Source organism: Vulpes vulpes, chromosome 3 (assembly GCF_048418805.1).
Source record: "Vulpes vulpes isolate BD-2025 chromosome 3, VulVul3, whole genome shotgun sequence".
Taxonomy (NCBI): Eukaryota; Metazoa; Chordata; class Mammalia; order Carnivora; family Canidae; genus Vulpes; species Vulpes vulpes.
The window spans coordinates 103944529-103966028 of NC_132782.1; the positions used below are offsets into that span (position 1 = coordinate 103944529).

General features: G+C 36.5%; 1 protein-coding gene across 22 annotated transcripts in view; it reads right to left on the bottom strand.

The window, feature by feature from the left end:
- Positions 1 to 21500, bottom strand: part of MRTFB (myocardin related transcription factor B) — a 271363-nt gene that overhangs the window by 110630 nt on the left and 139233 nt on the right. For 11 of the 22 annotated variants that reach the window (XM_072753817.1, XM_072753815.1, XM_072753824.1 and 8 more), the window contains one exon: positions 11610 to 11825. In XM_072753817.1, the coding sequence (XP_072609918.1) occupies positions 11610 to 11763 (154 nt within the window). In that variant the 5' untranslated portion in view covers positions 11764 to 11825. Of the gene's footprint in view, positions 1 to 5362; positions 5426 to 7494; positions 7585 to 11609; positions 11826 to 21500 lie in introns of all 22 variants that reach the window. The other 11 variants (XM_072753808.1, XM_072753809.1, XM_072753810.1 and 8 more) reach the window with 2 other exon arrangements.

The window sequence follows — 21500 nt, forward strand, 5'->3', positions numbered from 1 at the left end:
GCGTTAAGCTGCTAAGGTATGAAGTAGTTTGTTACACAGCTACAGACAACTAATATGCCAGATAAATCAGTAACTACCCTAAACGTAAACTATCTAAACATTATGGTTGAACAACAGAGTGTCAGACCAAACTAAAAAAAGGAAGATCATGCTTTATGCTGTCTATAAGAAAGGTACTGTCAACATAAAGGTAGAGATGGGTTAAACGTGAAAGCTAGGAAACGACCTATCAAATAATGCATAAGAAAGTTAGAGGGGCTATATTAGTACCAAAGTAGACTTTGGGAAAAGGGTCATTACTAAGAATGGAGGGGTTTCATAATATAAAGGGATCAATCCATCAAGAGGATATTAAGCTGAGTGAAGTAAGTCCATTGGAGAAGGATAATCATCATATGATATCACTCATACAGGGAATATAAGAAATAGTGAAAGAGATTATAAAGGCAAGGAGGGGAATTGAATGGGAAAAATTAGAGAGGGAGACAAAGTATGAGAGACTCCTAACTCTGGGAAACAAAGGGTTGTGGAAGGAAAGGTGGGTGGGGGAATGGGGTAGTTGGGTGACAGGCACTGAGGAGGCCACTTGATGGGCTGAGCACTCTGTGTTATACTATATGTTGGCAAATTGAATTTAAATTAAAAAAAAAATAGGGCAGCCTTGGTGGCTCAGCGTTTTAGTACTGCCTTCAGCTTGGGGTGTGATCCTGGAGACCCGGGATTGAGTCCCACATTGGGCTCCCTGCATGGAGCCTGCTTCTCTCTCTGCCTGTGTCTCTGCCTCTCTCTCTCTCTCTCTATCTCTCTCTCTCTCTATGTCATGAATAAATAAAATCTTTAAAAAAAATTAAAAAAAAAATTTCAAAAAAACCCCACATAATAGACCCTCAAAATATATGAAGGAAAAAAAATACTGAAAGTAGAAATAAATCCACAATACTAGTTGGGAGTTTTCAACATACCTCTCTGAGCAACTGAAGAACAAAAAAAAAAAAAAAAAAAAGGGAAATTAGTAAGAATATATGACTTGAACAACTTTATAAACTGACTGGACCTAACTAACATTTATATACCATTCCACCCTCAAGGATACATGAAACATCCATGGTCATTCAAGAAATGCATACACTTTTATGATGAGAATATATGTTACATAGTTTCAGTGTAACAGAATAAAAACCAAAGTATTGTCTAAAACCATTAGGTTCTGAAATTCACAGTTTAGGACTAAGTTCTTGGATTTCTTTAAATTTCAGTTTTCTCAATTCTAACTTGATCTGCTTGGTTTAAGTTTAAATTCTTTGATCTGGAAAATCCTCCAAGTTACACTTGGGTGTCCGAATAAAATCTTCAAATTTCTGAAGGTATAAACATTTTGTTTTCATTGAGGGATCTAAAAGCATTCAGCAAGCAATCAAGCAGTGACTCTAATTCTATGCGCAAATAAACAAGCACACAGTTATACAGCCAGAGATTCCACTACTTTGTCTGAGTTATTTAATCAAATTCCAGTTTTTTGGAAGATGAAGAGACTATCTCACTGACAGTGAGAGACAAACATCTATGTTAGAAAAATATATCAGAAAAGTAACACTTTCTCATATTAAGAGTATGTCTAGTTAAATATCACTTTGTTATTCTTGGCTTGAGAAAAACAGTAATATGAGCACATAAATCTTTTTCATCATACATATTTTATACATCAATCAAGAGCCACATAATTCTTTAGGACATTCAATAACTACTTGTGACCAATTACTAAGCACCTTATTATTTTACTTTTGTTTCCATTTTATTTTACCAAGAAGACCTCTAAAATATCTTGGGTTTCTGATGGGTTACTAAAATATAATAAAATGAGTTTTAACTGTATTACTAACATTAACAGGCTTCATTGAAATCATATGCCAATTTACTTCCTGCACCCCATTTTAAAATATGTTCAATAGATATTATATTCCTACACCAGAATCAGATATCAAATCACAGGAAAGTTTTTTTTTTTTTTTTCCCACAGGAAAGTTTTAATTGTGTAGGATTCTTCTGCTTAGTACTTAAAACTTCAGTACTTTCACCCACAGGATTAACTTATTGAAAAGAAACATGCAAAGAAGGGAACAAACCACACAAAACCTCCCAAAAAACCTGACCCTTCAAATGCAAAATGCTGTTTACCCCTGGAAATTCATACACACCACTCATAGAGTCCATCCTGAGATAACCATGAGGCTGGTAGCATTTAAGGCCAACTGTAAACCAAATAAATCCTAATTACCCATTTCCTTAGGTTGTTCAGGCTCTAAATCTCTTGGGTTCTGCCCTTCTCATTTATTTTTTGCATACTATTTTTTTCTAAAAGAAATGTATAAAATAATACTTTAGGAGAATTCAGATTAATTGAAAAACTTATAAATCTGCCCTCCCCTAATTAATTGAATTTAAAGCATCATCTAAACAACTGCCATCACACCAGGATTTCATAGAATAATATCCTACAACACTAGAACTGTTTGTTTTCACGTATGCCAAAGGTCATTGGGAAACAAGTCATTGTATACATATATATTTATTTTTTAAAAGGTCATCCCCAAATTTAATCAATTTCTTTGTTAAATAATTGGGTTTGTAATGAAAAAATTTTAATTGTGGGATGTGATTATGACACAGATTTCCTGGAATCAAAATGAAAAAGAATTTAAAAAGTCAACTCAGAGCAAGAAATCTCTTTAAACATAACAAATAACGGTTTTATTACTACAAAATACCAGAAGTCTTCTGTACAAAACTTATCATATACATCAAATGCCTTAAAAGCATCTAAGCAACCATATCTACTACCCTAATCTCTTCAGAACAAGTACATAAGAAGGAGAAAAATCTATCAATCAGTCCTTGATGACAGAGGGTTTGTTTAGGAGTTTACCAAATGGAATGGCCCTGCTGGAATTCCTTCAAGCAGCCTGTGAAAATGTCAGAACAGAGTCTGTTTTGGAGGTCATAGTCCCTAGAGAGCTCTGAGTTTTGGCCTGTTTGTCTTTTCACATGCTTTAATATTTGAAAATCGTTCCTTGTAGACACTGACTGATGCCCAGGGAATGCTAGGATTGTGGGAACTGGCAGTACCAACAAGAGAGACAGACTTCATGGGAAATCCATGCCTACACATCTGCCCTCATAGCTCTCATCAGATAAGCTGCTCTCCGAATGCTATGAAGGTACATGGAAAGACATTAAGAAACTGCACGTCATTTTGACAATAAAGAAAAAAAAATCCTTGTGGAAAATGGGACAAAAATGACTGGGACTTTTGAAAAAAACACTAAGTTAGAAAATATCATGGTGGAATTCTGAAAACCTGTATTCACTTAGTATAAATTGAAATTGAACTTCATGGGGGTTGAAGTTCATGAACAACTTTTGACTTCCCCCAAACTTAAGAGCCTACTGTTGCCTGGAAAACTTACAGATGAGGTCAACAGTCAGTGAACAATATTCTTTATGTTACATGTATCATATCCTGTACTCTTACAATAAAGCTACAGAAAAAAAAATGTTATTAAGAAAATCATAAAGAGGAGAAAATACACTTACAGGACTGTACTATTTATCAGTAACAATCTGCATATATGTGGACCCATGCAGTTCAAACCCATGTTGTTCAAGGGTCAACTGTACTGAGTGCTCAATACATATATAACCATAACAAATAAAGTGCTAATTATTTTGCCCACATTGTTCTAAATGCTTTACTTACATGAACTCATTTAATCCTCAAAGCAACTCTAAGAAGCATGTACTACCATGATCCCCATTTTGCAGATGAAGAAAGTGAGGCAAGGGGAAGATAAGTAATTTGTCTCGGTTCACACAGCCAGTATGACCTAGACTCACACAGCGTGGCTCCAGAGCTGGTGCTCTTAACCACAGTGCATATTACCTCATTCATGGTATTTTTACATCAAGCGATAGTACTGGGTACCAGTAACATGTACTGAGTACTTATGATGTACTGTGCACATGCTAGTCAGTATAAGAGCTCTATTATTTTAAGCCTTTCAGTAACTTATGAGGTACATCTAATATGATTCCTACTTATGGATTAAAGATATGGGCTTTGTGTGGCCTGACACTACACATTTAGCACAACAGAGCAGGCTCTATGCTTGACTTGACAGACCTCTTTTGTTTTTTCATAGCCCTCTTCTTTAAAATTGGGTTCTCTTCTCTCAGTTATCTGCAAGAATCATCTCTAAATTAATTTTCTGCATATAGTTGAAAGAATTACTTTCAAGGATCTATGTGTCCAACAATTTTATGAGAATACATTTTGGACTGCCAACATTTTACTAGAGGCTTAAAATCTAAGAATTATTCTAGGGTAGGAGACACAAGGATCACTCAGTAAATGTTTGTAATAGTAAAATAATCCCTATTTCCACTCTTGCAATGCTGATTTTTAAAAATATCTTGGATAACTGAATATTCAGATATGACAAACTTTCCTCTTATATACAACATGCTGGCACCTTGATCAAGCAGCCCAATCAATATGCTTCTTCGCCACTATGTCAGGATCACGACTTCTGTCACAGAGGGTCTCCTAGTTTGTAACTATGAATCTCAAATCTGCAGAATACTGACAAATTCTAGTATTTGTTAGTTCTTTAACTAGCCGACAAGAACCAAAGGCAAGTTATAAAATCAGACTTTTGCTTTTCTTGTTATATCTTCATTAAACATAGAAATCATATATCAAAAATCTAAGTTTTGTAAAACAGACACCCAACTATAATCATTTCCTTAATGAAAACAGCAACATAAATGACCAGAAAATAACATGAATAATTTGGGTTTTAAAAAAAGTTAAAATATTGTCTTTTAATTGATAGTCTAATGCTATTACAAAAATGTTAACACATACCTGCCAACCCTTAAATACCATGAATAGAAAGATACTGCCTATCCTAAATTAGATACAAGGTTTTTTTCATTTTCTTTCTTTTTTTTTTTTTTTTAGGATAACACAATTGAGTCAATTTGTCTTTCTTTTTAAATATGGGGGGAAAGTCTGACTAATTGGGTGAGCTGGCATGTATGTTTAATAATACATCTGCAAGGAACGTAATAAACAGCGACATTATTAATTTGTATCTATGGAGAATTACATCTGCTAACTGAGATGGAAGTTATCTTCCATTCTTTTTGGTTCTGCTGCCCAACGAACAGCACAAGGCAAAAGTGATAATGAGATATAAGAACACATGATGCAATGAGGAAGGGCAGCCAGAGACACATGGGCTGAAAGCTACCATACGGATATTACAATGGGCATACCGCAACACAGAGAGCTTCTGAGACTTACCCATGCTCACAGATTGAGTCAGCAGAGGAGACTGGAGTCCTGACTCCCAAAAGACTACACTTCCTGTCAATAATAGTGAGGGCAGCAGGTGAGGGTAGCCAACAGTACGGATTAGTTTAAAGGAGTTAGAAAAACATTGGGTATGATACTTGCTAATTAGGGTGATTATTAACTCCAAACCAAAGAGAGAATTCCAAAACATGTTATTCCAACATATGTCTTGTTGCTTTTTGTCTCAATAGTGCCTTATTACTGATACCTTAAAATAACAAAGGATGAAAAATCATGGATTACTTTTTCCCAGTATACTCCATTTATCAGGCTCCTTTAGAGTCACAGGAGAGAGCAGATATCCACATCTATCTTTCTTCTCCCTTTTTGGCTAAAAGAGGTCCCTGTGGTTGGGTTAGATGGAGCACGCAGGCAAAAGAGAGTCCCAACTTAATTTTAACAAAGTCTCTCAACCTACCACAGGGTCAGATTATAAGCCAACGATTTAATTGCAGTAACCTTAAAAGGTCTAAGTAGCTAGGGTGTTGTAGCTGATTTATTAACTAATCATTTATATATGTCATCTTTTAAAATTACTTTCTGAGGGACAGGAAAGACTGCTTCTAATAAATTAGTTTGTTTATTTGCTGGTCCAGTGCCTAATATAAGTCATATGGTAGACTCTATTTACGAAAATTATCTTAAATAATCTATATAAGAAATAATGTACTTCTATGACTCTAATAACTTTGACAAATCCTTGTAAAAAATTTTAGGTAAACATTTTTATAATTTTAAGATAATGTAGTCTCATGCTAAGTTAAATGGACGATTAATACTATGTTCTAAATCTTACTTTTAATAAATATGGTAACTCTTGACATTCCAAGGGCATTTCTGTAACAGAACACTATTTAGAGACTGGATAAATAAATCAAAATGGGGCTTCAGGTGTGCTAAACTGGGCTTACAGTCTTCCTGATGCACTTCTGAAACTGTAAGCTCCATCTACCCCCTCAGCAATAATCACAGTACGCCTATGGTAGTGTTCTGACAGGACAGCTGCAAATGCGAGAGTGTAAATTAATGCCCAGCCCCCTCTCTGCCTCCACCCACACGCTACTAGGGTGTGGTTAGCAATGCATTGAAGCAGACTAAATCCTCAGTACCAGCAAAACTGTCTAAACAAGAAATCCAGAGTACAAAAAAGAAGGTGGACAGGGTTATAGATGCTTATTTACACTGTGAAACAAAACATGCTATTTAATAGGAGACTTGGTTAAGACCATTGCGAAAGAGACTACCTCACCTTTAAGCTACTTATATGACTTTGTTTTCATTTTGAAAAAGATTCAAGAGATTGTCACAAAAAGAATAGGAAAGCTGCCATAATTAATCAAGAATTTCGTTTGCAGTTGTCAGGGGGTTCAGTTGGCTTTTTAAATTTCATGATTGTGTTTAGCATTAACACATAAAGCCTAATTTTTAAAAACATATTAGAAATGAAGGAAAATTAAGGAAATTGTATATATTTCTCTTCTCAGTCTCAGTACTCTGAAGTAACTCCTGAAAGCAGAAAAAAAATTATCTAAATGTATCACACTGTTTATTAATATAATTGAGAATTTTAAGCATTCAAGATCCTAAATATGTTAACAATAAAGCCAAGGACAAGAGAATTTTACAGAAAACTACTGATTTCTATTTCTTTCAGTTATAGAAAGGGAAAGCAAGAATTCTATAGTTCCATGTCCTGGTTATTTAGCATCTATTCACCTCCTTCCCATTTATGACACTCTGAGAATTTTACATCTGGCTGTCTGCTCCAGAGAAAAACAGAAATATTCTCTCTTTTCTTCACCAGTCTCCAGTAGGCCATACCATCTTGTGCACATTCTAAATAAGAGAGTTCTGTTCCAGACAAACATTCATCACCTTTGTGCATTTCCAAACACCTGGAGTGAGAGTAAGCCTAACAGGTTAACAAAGAATGGGGAAATGTTTCCAAAGCAAAACTGAAGAAAAGACCAGCTGTGAACAAATACTATTGATTTTTCTATGGTATGAGGCAAGGAATCTTCTTTGGCTGGGATCCATGGCAAAGCAAAGTTCATCTGACTGTCTGCAAATGTATTGAATACCTGTATTGAATCCAATGCAAAGAACTCCCTTGTGTTCTCTTGGGTGCAACAAACTTTTGAATGATTTATTTTCTCTCCAGTAGGATCATTCTAGAACAGAACAAGAGATGGTCTACAACTGTACATTGTGATAAATGTAATGGACGGAAATCCTTAGTAATAAAAATTCAAAATGGGACCATTAACTCGAAAACCCAACCACTGTAACTAGAAATACTAAAGTTTAAAACAAGAATAACAAAGAAGTCTCCTCTTTTCTGAGGCCTAAAACACGCTATTTTAAAGTAAATAGAGTTTCAAAAAGCCTGTTAACATACCAAGAGAAAAGTAGCAGATACTGTTTTTCCACATACTTGATACTATTGACAGCTGGCCTGTGGTATATCTGTGGCCTCGTTAACATCATTTGAGCCTCATATTCAGAGCTGCACCAAGAACCATTAAAATACCAAACTGTTTTTAAAAAGGGGAATCTATGTCGACTTAATCTGCATGATAATGCTGGCAATGACTTAAAAGCTTCAATTCAGCAACCAGCACACTTATCAGTCTTGCAAACGGGATTAGGACATCTATGAGCTTCCTACTTGTGGTGTCTAAGTGGGGGCACAAGGCAAAGAGCTGGAGCTCTTTCAGGCATGTTGTTTCCATCTACTGTCTTTCCTTGCCTTTACAAAGCTACATTCAACTTACAGCACCTGAGTTTTTCCCACTTCGACAATAAAAAAATAACCATCCCTTGGACTGATTTCCCTTTTATTGTGTTTACCACCTGAAGGAATGTTAATATTGTGTAAAACATCAAAACAAAGCTCATTTTCCCTGGGTATGCACTGTTTTAGTGAAGGTCTATGATTTACATATGTCTTTCTGTACATACACACTTCCTTTACAAAGGACTCCCTTGTTAGGAAGACTTAACGGTCTAATTGGCTGCCTTACTTTTGAGGTGCCGCTAGTTACGGAATTATTTTGGCCACGTTCAGGAGTCAAGAAAAACCCTAGCTTATCTTTAGTAAGCATCTTTCACATTTACTGCAGTAGTAAGAAGAATATTCTGCTATTCTGCTACATCGCCAACATAAATATTGTTCAAAAAAAAAAGGAAGACCCTAGCGTCATTGTTTAGACGTCAACCTCTTTGTCCTCATTAGGTTTATTTATAGACTATTTGGTGATATGATCCTTCTACACACTAATCCAAACTGAAATATCTTCATTTCCGCCTCCCCACCCCCCAAATGGAAAAGGAAAGAATTCAAACAAGTGAAATTAAAATACCTAGGACTAACAGGGAAACAAAATCACCAGGGAAATACCTAAATTTGACTATTTCATAATAATCTAAATAGTACTTTGTATTAGTTAATTTTGAGGCTAAGATCTACATCTTATGTATGATATGATCTCAGCATGGCATTAAGAATACTTAAAAAATGAAGAATAAACGTGAAAAAGTAAGACAGCTATGGTTCTTTTACCTCCCCAATGTTTGATGTGATGCCACTCTACTCATAGAACTATCAAAAAGGTAGATTTCTGAAAGCTGAACAAGGATTCCATGTATGCCTTAGAATATATATGCAAATCAGGCCAGTATATCATAAGCCTGAAATTAGAGCATATGCCTGAATGTAAGGTAAGATTTTTAACTTCCTGAAGTCATTGATTAGAAAAGATGAGACTGTCTGCTATTTAAGCCTTTACATAGCATCTTGGGTTATAAGTGCTCTTTCATGTATTTAATAGTAAACAAAAAAGTACTTGATGAAAACATTTGCTTACAAGTTATTTATTCAAAGCTAGTTTTAGGATGTTTATAAAAATATCTTAGTAGAATCATAAAAGGGAGGGGAAGAAAAAGCCAACACATTAATTATTCCTAAGTTTTAACCTTAAAATGGAAAGTATTGAGTGTTGTTACAAACATGACTTTGAAAAACTGCTTTTAAAAAAGTAGTCAAATGCCATTCTGTCAGAAAGGATACAAGTAACAGTAGCTAATTCTGGAGAAATAACTAGGTAGCTAAGGGGAAAGACTGGGAGGTGACCAACTTTTCACTGTGTACCCATTTGTATTTAGGCCAGTGAATGTGTTACCTACTCACACAAAACAAAACAAAACAAAACAAAACAAAACAGATAATTATAAAGTAGGAACTGCAGCCCCATAAAATGTTATTACCAGTCACAAATCACATGAGTGATTACCTTATAGAGACTGTGAACATAAACTATTAGACACACACAACCCCATTGTTTTGTCAGTGGTTCTTGTGGTTTACACATAAAATCTTCAGTGTCAGATCATGCATGTACTCAAAAACCACTGTAACTCAAGACAAAAGAGACAGAAATGAAGGTACACTCTGGATTTCAGTGTTAGATGGATGATGCCAAGGGGTTCTGCTGATGATAAAGATAAAAAAAAAAAAGCACTTCCCACAGAGATTCATGGATACAGTCTGAGCAAGATGGTTCTATGAAATATGAGTGTGAATAAAGCAATCCTTCTATATTATTGCACTACTTCATAAAATGAGATTTTAGTTATGTACATGTAACTAAATTACTCAATTAAAATTTTTACCTTTTACTCCATCTCCCTGAAAGTTTCTAAGGGGAGACTACCTAATATTTAAGGCTACCTAATAATAAGGCTTACCTTATATTCAGGCATACATATTCAAGACAATATTCTTGCAAGAGAATGTGGTGTGCTTTATCAAGTAAATCACCACAAAGTATAAACTTTCCCAATGCATTTTCCTCCTCTGCTACATATGACCATTTTCCTGAGTAATTATATATTACTGAAATTTTATACCAATGCAACTTGTATTTTTTTAGGATAATAATCTGAACATTACACAGGTCCAAATGTACTGTGTGAATTTGATCACTTTTAGTCATTCCTTTGTAAATATGATTGTACTCTCTCAGCCACTGTCTTAGAAAGGTAGGCCAGTCATTGATAAAAGGTCTAAAGCTATCGGTCAAGCACAGCCTCATGAAAGGTCTGACGGCACCTGAGCCAAATGTTGCTTTACATCACTCACACTCAACTAGGGTTATGCTCAAGAACAAGTACCAGAGACCCTATTTGAAGGGAGAAAAAGTATACTCCAAACACATGTACTGAAGATCTCCGAATTGCTGCATATAATTATCCTGAATAAGGCCAAAATGAGAAGGATTGGAAAACAGAACCTAGAAAAACAAGTAACAAGGTACATAAGGAAGTGTTCTATAAGGGAAGAGTTTTATTTCTTCTGGCTTTTAAAACTAAAATTTTACAAAAGTATTATTTGTAAATGTAAAACTCATCAGAACTACAGAAAATACAAATTGAGCTGAAATTCTTAACGTGGCCCTTTTAACATATATACTTGATGTGTTTGTAAATTTTAATATTTTATCATTTGTTAGTTTTTACGTTTTAGGTATTAAGTGTATATCATCTATCCTTATTCATTTACATTAAGAACAGACAGTACTATGTTTTCTGTGGACTCTAGCAAGCCTCTGTGATCAATGAAAATTTACTGAACAGATACCAAATGAATAGAAAATATTCATTTTGTACACAATAGATCAATATGATCAATATGACATTATGATCATATCTTATACTCATTAATAGAAAAACACTCAAGTAAGGAATTCTTGCTTTCTTAGTGATCATTAAAAGCTTAAATTTTGCCAATTCTGAAATTAAGGTGCAGCACACTGGAGACGGGAAATGGGAAGGGAGTCTAGTCCAAACTATAGTCTATCTTCCCTGGCATCAGTGCAGGAAGCTACCTTCCACTGCTGTTCTAGCATGAAATCTGGTGCTTAAACGGTTGCATTTAGAGCTTCTTTCCAAGAAGAATATTCCTACCAGATACTTACTGGGGAAATAATGAAAGAACTGAATGAAAGTGAAAGTCTGCCTATTACTCAAAACCAGCCAGTATCCCATGAGGCTCTCCCCAAGTGACAGGCTGCCCACTCTAATTGACCAAAAAAAAAAAAAAAAAAAAAAAGATATTACTACCAAATAGGAATCAATTGACCTCACAAAGAGGGGAGTCTTTAAATCCAGTCCCCATTGCACATGCTGAAGAGCTCACCGTTCTTCCTCTCATTCAGAGGTGGCAGGTGCTGGCTGGGCTGCAAGGACAGCTCCTGGAATTCATGGGCAACAGCTTCACTTTGAGGACTGGGGGCAAGATGGGCTAATGGCCCCAGCTCATCCTCCGCGTCTAGTGCCCCTGAGGGATCCATTGTGCTCCAGCCACTGGTGATGGGCGTCCGAGACCTCTCTTCAATGTGGCCTGCTGAAGAGACTATCAAAGTAAAAACGTGTCAGTAGATGGTATTTATTTTTCTTCAATTTGCACAAAAATATTAAAATGGAAACCCCCGGTTCTAGCTCAGCTTCTCTGCTGTATAGCAACTGACAATTCTTTTACCTTCTCTGGATCTTGGGTTCTTTGTCCAACGCACAAGAATAATAGACTTTCTATCTACAACAGCACTTACCAGGTAAATACAAGTTGAATGGTATTTCATGTATTTTTTTTTGTACTGTGGATTAAAGAAAGTTATAGTCTCTGATGCCATTAATGCATCCTAAAATAAGATGAAAGTCAACTACTGATGATGGGGGAAAAAGGCAGTCTAGCCTGAAAACCTGTCTAAACTACAAATCAGAGCCTCCTAGGTGGCTCGGTCTAGTTAAGCGTCTGTCTTTGGCTCAGGTCATGATCTCAGAATCCTGGGATCCAGTCCTTTGTCAGGCTCCCTGCTCAGCAGAGTCTGATTCTCCCTCTCCTTCTGTGTTCCGCCCCCCACCACCACCCAGTAAATAGATAAACTCCTACAAATCAAACAACTTTACATCAAGTCAACATTCATGGCACCCAGCAATATGTCAGATCAGGACTCCTTCAGCATGGGAACAGAACTCTAAGCTACAGCACAACGGACACACAATGTGGGCTAAAGAAACAAACCTTTGTTCTAAGCTATTGAGATTTGGGCTTGTTTATTATCACTGCATAACTTGGCCCATTCTGACTACAACAGAAATCGGTAACAGAAATACCAAAGACACAATGAAACCCTCAATACGAGTCACTGGTGTAGGGGCTGTGCAGTGGGCAGTGAGAAAGCTTATGGAAAATTGAAAGCTAAAAGGATGGAGGTGCACATTATGCAGGAGTGAAACATTTCACAAAACTGCTGCCTGCTTGGTAGCATTTCCTATCACAGTTTGTTGACCCACTCACCTACTGAGGGACATTTGAGTTGTTCCAGTTTCCATTACAAATAAAAATGCTATGAAAATTCTTGTCCAAGCATTTATATGGATATATGCTTTCACTTATCTTGGGTAAATGCCTAGAATAAAGTCAGTGGATCACACAGCAATTGAGTATTTAAACTGTAAAGAAACTAACAAAGTATTTCCCAAACTGGTCAGGCCATTCTGCATTCTTACTAGCAGTGAATGAGAAATCCAGTTGTTCCATATCTTCTCTAACACTTATGGTCAATCTTTTTCATTTTAATTACTTTAATGGGTGTGAAATGGTAACTCAATGTGGTTTTATTTATTTATGCATTATTTATTGAATTACACTTGAGATATTATACCAGTTTCAGATGATCAAGGAATTTGATATTTTTATACATTATAAAATGATCACCTTCAAGAGCTCTAGTTACTATTTGTCACCATACAAAATGATTACAATATTATTGAATATATACCCTATGCTGCATATTAACATTTCAGATTCATTTTATAACTGAAAGTCTTTGCCTCTTAATTCCCTTCACCTATTTTGCCAGTCCCCCCTCCCCTCTTACAACCACCAGTTTGTTCTCTATATTCATGAGGTCTGTTTCTTTTGTTTTTTCATTTTGTTTTTTAGATTCCACATATAAGTGAAATCATAGTGTTTGCCTTTCTCGGTCTGACTTATTTCACTTAGCATGATATCCTCGAGGTCCAACCATGTTGTCACAAATGGCAAGGTTTCATTCCTTTTTTTTGTGGCTAATATTACACACACACACAATCTTCTCTATCCATTTATTATCTATTGATGGACACTTGGGTTACTTCTAAGTTTTGGCTATTGTAAATAATGCTGTGCTAAGCATAAAGATAGTACATACATCTTTTTGAATTAGTCTTTTCATTTTCTTCAGATAAATACCCAGAGGTAGAATTCCTGGGTCAGATGGTAATTCTATTTTTAATTTTCTGGGGAACCTCCACACTGTTTTCCGTAGTGGCTGCCCTAATTTACATTCCCATCAACAGTGTACATGGGTTCTCCTTTCTCCACATCCTCACCAACACTTGTTTCTTGTCTTTTTGAAGTTAGCCATTGTGACTGGTATGAGGTGATATCTCACTGTGCTTCTGATTTGCATTTCCCTGGTGATTAGTGATGTTCAGCATCTTTTCATGTGCTTGTTGGCCATCTGTATATTGTCTCTGGAAAAATGTCTATTCAGGTCCTCTGTCCACTTTGTAATGGGGTTGTTCTGTTGTTGGCTGTTATTGAATTGTATGAATTCTTCATATATTTTGGATATCAACTCCCTATCTATATCACATCACCAGCAAATAACTGACAGTTTTGCTTCTTTCTTACCAATCTGGAAGCTTTTATTTCTTTTTCTTGTCCGATGGCTGTGGCAGAGACTTTGAATACTATGTTGAATACAAGTGGCAAGAGTTGGAGGATCCCTGGGTGGCTCGGTGGCTCAGCGGTTCAGCACCTGCCTTTGGCCCAGGGCGTGATCCTAGAGTCCCAGGATCGAGTCCTGCACCAGGCTCCCAGTGTGGAGCCTGCTTTTCCCTCTGCCTCTCTATCGTGAATAAATAAAATCTTTTTTTAAAAAAAAAGTGGTAAGAGTGGACACCCTTGTCTTGGTTCTGATCTTAGAGAAAAAAGTTTTCATCTTTTCACCCACTTGAGTATGATGTTAGTTGTGTGTCTGTCATAAATGGCCTTTATTATGTTGAGGTACCATCTCTCTATATCCACTTTGTTGAGAGGTTTTATCACAATTGGATACTGGATTTTGTCAAATGCTTTTTCTGTACCTATTGAGATGATTATATAATTTTATCCCATATTTTATTAATGTGATACTGTATCACATTGATTGATTTGTAGATGTTAAACCATCTTTGTATCCCTGGAATGAATTCTACTTGGTCATGGTGTATGATCCCTTTTAATGTTTTGATGAATTCAGTTTGCTAATATCTTGTTGCATCTGTGTTCACTGGGGATGGTGGCCTGTGATTTTATGGGGTTTTTTGTTTTGTTGATTTTTGTGGTATCTTTATCTGCTTTTGGTATTAGGGTAATCCTGGCATTATAGTTTGGAAGTACTTCTTCAATTTTTTAGAATAATTTGGAAATGTTTCTTTCTCTTCAATTTTTGGCAATTTCTGGGATAATTTAAATGTTTGGTAGACTTCACCTGTGAAGTCATACACACTTGGGCTTTTGTTTGCTCGCAGTTTTTTGATTACCGATTTAAATTTCATTGTTAGTAACTGGTCTATTCAGATTTTCTTTCTATTATCTTTATAAATCAATTTTGGAAGACACATGTTTCCAGGAATTTATTCATTTCTTCTAAGTATTTGTTGGAGTATAATTGTTCATGGTATTTGCTTATGATCCCTTGTATTTTTGTGGTATCAGTTGTAATTTCTTTCTTCATTTCTGATTTTATTTATTTAGGCCATCTTCTTTTTTTCCTGATAAGTTTGGCTAGAGTTTGTTAATTTTGTTTATTTTTTCAAAGAACCAGCTCTTAGTTTCATTAATGTTTTTTACTTTGTGGGTGTGTGTGGGCGTGCATGCGCATGTGTATTTTTCCCCCCACTTGATCTGTATTATTTCCTTCCTTCTACTAACTTTGGGTTTTGTTCTTCTTTTTCTAGTACCTTTAATGTAAAGTAAGATTGTTTATTTGATATTTTTCTTGTTTCTTGAGGTAGGCCTGTATCACTATAAAATTCCCTCTTAGAACTGGTTTTGCTGCATCCCAAAGATTTTGGAACGCTGTGTTTCCATTTTCATTTGTCTCAGTATTTTTTTATTACTTCTCTGATTTAAGATTCTATTTATTTGAGAGAGACAGAGACAGAGATAGAGACAGAGAGTATGAGTGGGGAGAAGAGGGAGAAGCAGGGTCCCTCCTGAGCAGGGAGCCCAATGTAGGACTCAATCCCTGGGCCCCAGGATCATGACCCTAGCTGAAGGCAGATGCTCACCTACTGAGCCCCCCAGGTGCCTCTCTTAGATTTCTTTGTTGACCCATTAGTTGTTTAATAGCATGTTGTTTAGTCTTCAGGTGTTTTGGGGTTGTTGTTTTTTTTTCCCAGTTTTCTTCATGACTTCTAGTTTCATGTTGTTGTGGTTGGAAAAGATGCTTGATATTATTTCAATCTTCTTAAATTTATTGAGACTTGTTTCGTAGCCTAACATGGGATCTACTCTAGAGAATGCTTCATGTGCACTTGAAAGGAATGTGTATTCTGGTTTTGGATGGAATGTTCTGTATGCATCTATTAAGTCCATCTGGTCTAATGTGTCATTTTAGGCCAATGTTTCCTCATTGATTTTTCTGTCTGGATGATTTATCCATTGATATAAGTGAGGTATTAAAGTCCTCTACTACTGGTTAAGGACTGTACTTGTGATGAGCACCAGGTGATGTATAGAATTGTTGAATCACTATATTGTAAACCTAAAACTAATAGAATGTTGTATGTCAACTGGAATTAAAATAAAAAGTTAAAAAGAAAAAAAAATACAGTCCCCAACTATTATTGTATTGCTATTTCTCCTATTATTTGTTAATATTTGCTACACACACACATATATATATATATGTTCTATGTTGGGTGCATACATTTTTACAAATGTATCTTCTTGTTAAATTTACTCATTTATCATCATGTAATACCCTTCTTTGTTTTAAATTCTATTTTGTCTAATTTAAGTAGAGCTACCCCAGCTTTTTTTTTTCATTTCCATTTGCATGGTATGTATCTTTTCCCATTCCTCCACTTTCAGTCTGTGTCTTTTTTACATATGAAGTGAGTCTCTTGTAGGCAGTTTATAGAAAATTCTTGTTCTTTTTTTATCCATTCAGTCACCCTTTTGATTGGTGCATTTAGACCATTTATGTTTAAAACAATCATGGGATGCCTGGATGGCTCAGTCAGTTAAGTGTCTGACTCTTGATTTCGGCTCAGGTCCTGATCTCAGGGTCGTGAGATTGAGCCCCATGTCAGGCACTGTGCTCAGTGAGGAGTCAGCTTGAGATTCTCTCTCTCCCTATCCCTCTGCCCCTCCTCCTGCTCATGCATACTTGCTCTCTCTCTAAAAATAAATAAATAAATCTCTAAATAAATAAATCTAAATAAATAAATCTCTAAATAAATAAATCTCTAAAAATAAATAAATAAATAAATAAATAAATAAATAAATAAAAGTTTCATCTTTGTGATTACCATCATAAGGTTCACACACAATACTTATGCATATACAGTCTCTTTTAAGTTGATGATAATTTTAAAAAATTCTTTATTTAGGGTGAGCCTTTTTTTTGGTGGGGGGGGGGGGGGTGAGCCTTAACCAACTGAGTGTCTCCATTGGTAAAGGCTCTACCTTTGGCTCAGGTCATGATTCTGGCTGGGATTGAGCTCTGTGTCAGGCTTCCTGCTCAGCAGAAGTGTGCTTCTCCCTCTCCCTCTGCTGCTCCTCCTGCTTACATGCTCTCTCAAATAAATAAAATTTTAAAAACAATTCTTTATTTAAATTCAATTTAGTTAAGATATACCAAATTGGGATCCCTGGGTGGCGCAGCGGTTTGGTGCCTGCCTTTGGCCCAGGGTGTGATCCTGGAGACCCGGGATCGAATCCCATATCAGGCTCCTGGTGCATGGACCCTGCTTCTCCCTCTGCCTGTGTCTCTGCCTCTCTCTCTCTCTCTCTGTGTGACTATCATAAATAAATAAAAATTAAAAAAAAAAAAAAAGATATACCAAATTATTAGTTTCAGGGGCAGAATTTAGTGATTCACCAGTTGCATGTAATACTCAGTGCTCATTCTATCAGGTCCCCTTCTTAAAGCCCATCACCCAGTTACCCCATACTCCCATCCACCTCCTCTCCAGCAACCCTCAGTTTGTTTCCTAGAGTTCAGTGTCTCTTATGGTTTGCGTCCCTATTTTCATCTTACTTTATTTTTCCTTTCCTTCCCTTATATTCATCTGCTTTATTTCCTAAATTCCACATATGAGTGAAATTATATGGTATTTGTCCTTTTCTGACTTATTTCATTAGGATAATACCTTCTAGTTCCATCCACATCATTGCAATGGCAAGATTTCATTCTCTTGATGGCTGAGTAATATTCCATTATAAATATATATATTTATATATATCTAATATAAATATATTTATATATACCTAATATAAGTATATTTATATATATTCACTGATGTATACACACCCACACATCTGTTGATGGACTTCTGGACTCTTTTGGCTATTGTAGGCATTACTGCTATAAACATTGGAGAGCATGTGCCCCTTTGAATCACAGTTTGCATCTTTTGTATAAATACCTAGTAATGCAACTGCTGGGTCATAGGGTAGCTCTATTTTTAACTTTTTGAGGAACCTCCATACTGTTTTCCAGAGTAGCTATCAATCAACAGTGTAGGACTCTACCCTTTTCTTTGCATCCTAGCCAACATCTGTTGTTTCTTAACTTGTTAATTTTGATAGTAACTTAATTTTTAATATATTCTGAATTTTTATATTTTTATTCCCTACTCCATGTTTTATATATTTGATATCACATTATTTATCTATTTATCTCACATATGCCTTAACTAATTATTGTACTTTTAATTAAACTGTTATCTTTTACCTTTCATACTTGCTTTCTAAGTGGCTGATGCACTACTTTTGTTATCTAACTTTTCTGTTGGAATTTTTACTTTTATTTATTTTCCTCTTTTTTTAAGATTTATGTATTTGAGAGAGAGAGAGAGAGAGAGAGAGAGCGTAAGCAGGGAGGGGAGGGAGAAAGAGAAGGAGAGAGGATCTTAAGCAGACTCTTCACTGAGTGTGGAGCTTGATACAGGGCTCAATCTCATAACCCCAAGATCACTACCTGAGCTGAAACCAAGAGCCGGACACTTTAACCTAGCGTACCAGGTGCCCCACTTTCATATATCTTCTAATTAGTACTTTTCCTTCAGACTTTAGAGAAGTCCATTTCACATTTCTTACAGGGTTGGTTTAGTGATGATGAATCCCTTCAGGTTTTGCTTTTCTGGAATACTCATAATCTCTCCTTCAATTATGAATGATAACCTTGCTGGGTAGAGAATTCTCAGTTGGCAGTTTTTTCTTTTCAGCACTTTGAACATGTCACATCACTCTCTTAATGGCCTATAAAGCTTCTGGTAAAAAATCTGCTGATAGCCTTATGAAGTTTCCCTTGTATGTAACATGTTGCTCTTCTCTTACTGCTTTTAAGATTCTATCCCTAGCTCTTTAAAGATTTATTTATTTTAGTGAGAGAGAGAAAGAGAGAGAGAGAGAGAGAGAGAGAGAGATTATGTGTGTGTGTGAGTGACAGAGAGACAGAGACAGAGAGTAGAGGGAGGGGCTGAGGAAAAGGGAAAGAGAGAATCCTTAAGCAGACACTCCACTGAGCATGGAACCCAAGAGAGGGGCAGGACTCAATCCCAGCAATCCTAGGACCCTGAGATCATGACCTGAGCCGAAATCAAGAGTCAAATGCTTTAACTGAGCCACCCAGGTGTCCCACTTCAAATATTTTTTTTTAGTCTTTTCTCTCTCTTCTTCTAGGACTCTTATAATGTGAATGTTAGTATGCATGAGTTTGTCCCAGAGATCCCTTCAGGTATCCTCACTTTTTACAATTATTCTCTTCATTTTGCTGCTTTGTCTGGGTGTTTTCCATTTTTTTGTCTTCCAGCTCACACAGTCATACTTCTGTTTCATCCATTCTGTTGTTGAACCACTCTAGTGTATTTTTCATTTCCATTATAACTTCTGTTTGGTAGTTTCTTAAAGTTTCTATTTCTTTGTTGAAGTTCTATCTGTGTTCATTAACTCTTTTGAGATCAGTGAGCACCTTTATGACCATTTCTCTGCACTATTTATCAGATAGTTGCTTATCTCGGTTTTATTAAGGTCTCTTTCCAGGGATTTGCCTTTTCTTTGGTTTGGAACATCTCCCTCCATCTTCTCATTTTGCCAGTCTCTTTCTCTGTATTAGGCAAAACAACTACCTCCCTGAGTCTTGAAATAGTGGTCTTATGCAGGAGGTCTGCTATATAGCCCACAAGCACAATCTCCCTGGCTACCAGAACCAGAACTGTGTGTGTTACTTGCATGGGCTATGAGTGCCTGCTATTGTTTTAGGGATATACTTGCTGTGGGTCAAGGATGGAGCTCAGGGCACTCACCTGGCCTGGTTACACTTCAGTCACTGCAGAGGAAGAGAGGGGTTTGAGCTGCTTGCTCTTCCCAGGTGTGGCTTTGGTCTTTGTGTGGGGTGGGTGGGGGCTCAGGGTGTTCACCCAATCCTATCACCCACTAAGATGCTGAGCAGGGTGGGTGGGGTGTGGGGTACTTGCCCAGCCCAGTTCCAACATGGGGTAGGGAAGAGCACACCTTCTGGTGCTAGAAGGCTAGAGAGAGGGCACCAAAAATAGCACCAGTCAGCTCAGTCACCAGCAAATTAGGATGAGATTGTGAAAATGGCATCTACCAGAATTTCGGTCCCCAGATAAAGTCCTTGCAGGTTCCCGCAGCTGCTTTAAAATTAGTAAGTGGGTCTCCCTTGCTTATGGTCTAGGTGTTTTTCAATATGTTGCTTTTGTGCTGGATTTCAGAATGAATGGGTCTGCCTACGGGCCCTTCAAGAGCAGGATCTCCATTTCCCATAGTTTTAGGATTCTCCTGCTCTTAATTCCCATTGATTTTCAAAACCAGACATTTTGGGTCTTGTCTTTCTGGTGCTGGCCCTCAGGGTTCAGGTGCCTCGTAGGAGACATAATCCTTTCATTATTTGACATAGTGTTCTGTATCTGGGGGACCGGTCCTACTATGGGGTCACTCTTCTGGCTGCTCCTCCTACCCTTCTTCTTCTTTTTTTTTAAAGATTTTATTTATTTATTCATGAGAGACACACACACAGAGAAAGAGAGGCAGAGGCACAGGCAGAGGGAGAAGCAGGCTCCATGCAGGGAGCCTGACGTGGGACTTGATCCTGGGTCTCCAGGATCACACCCTGGGCTGAAGGTGGCGCTAAACCACTAAGCCACCCAGGCTGCCCCTCCTCCTACCCTTCTTGAATGCATCTTTTGTCTTTTGTTGTGGAGGCCACAGTTTATCCAGTTTTCATGTCCTTTTCAGAGGAAAATTATTTCATATGTAGCTGTAAATCTGTGGTGTCTCTGGGAAGAGGGGAATTTAGGGTCTTCCCATGCTACCATCTTGAGCCCCTCATCACCGTGATTTTAATTTATTTCTTTAATGATGTTGAGCATCTTTTATTGTGCTTACTTGCCATCTGTGTATCATCTTTGGTTAAGTATCTGATCAAATCTTTTGTTCATTTTTAAAATTAGGTGGTTTATTTTCTTATTGTTGTTTTGAGAGTTCTTTATATATTTTAGACAAAAGTCCTTATCAGATATATATCAGATATATAGACTGGCTTATTTTTTTATTCTCTTAATAGTGTTTTATTAAACAGTACATGTTTTTAATTTGATGAAGTCCATTCTATTAATTTTTTTCTTTTCTGAATCATGTTTTTAATGTTGTAACAAAGAATGCTATGATTGACCTAAGATCACAAGGATTATCTACTGTTTTCTTCTAGATGTTTCATATTTTTATGTTTTACACTTAAGTCTATGA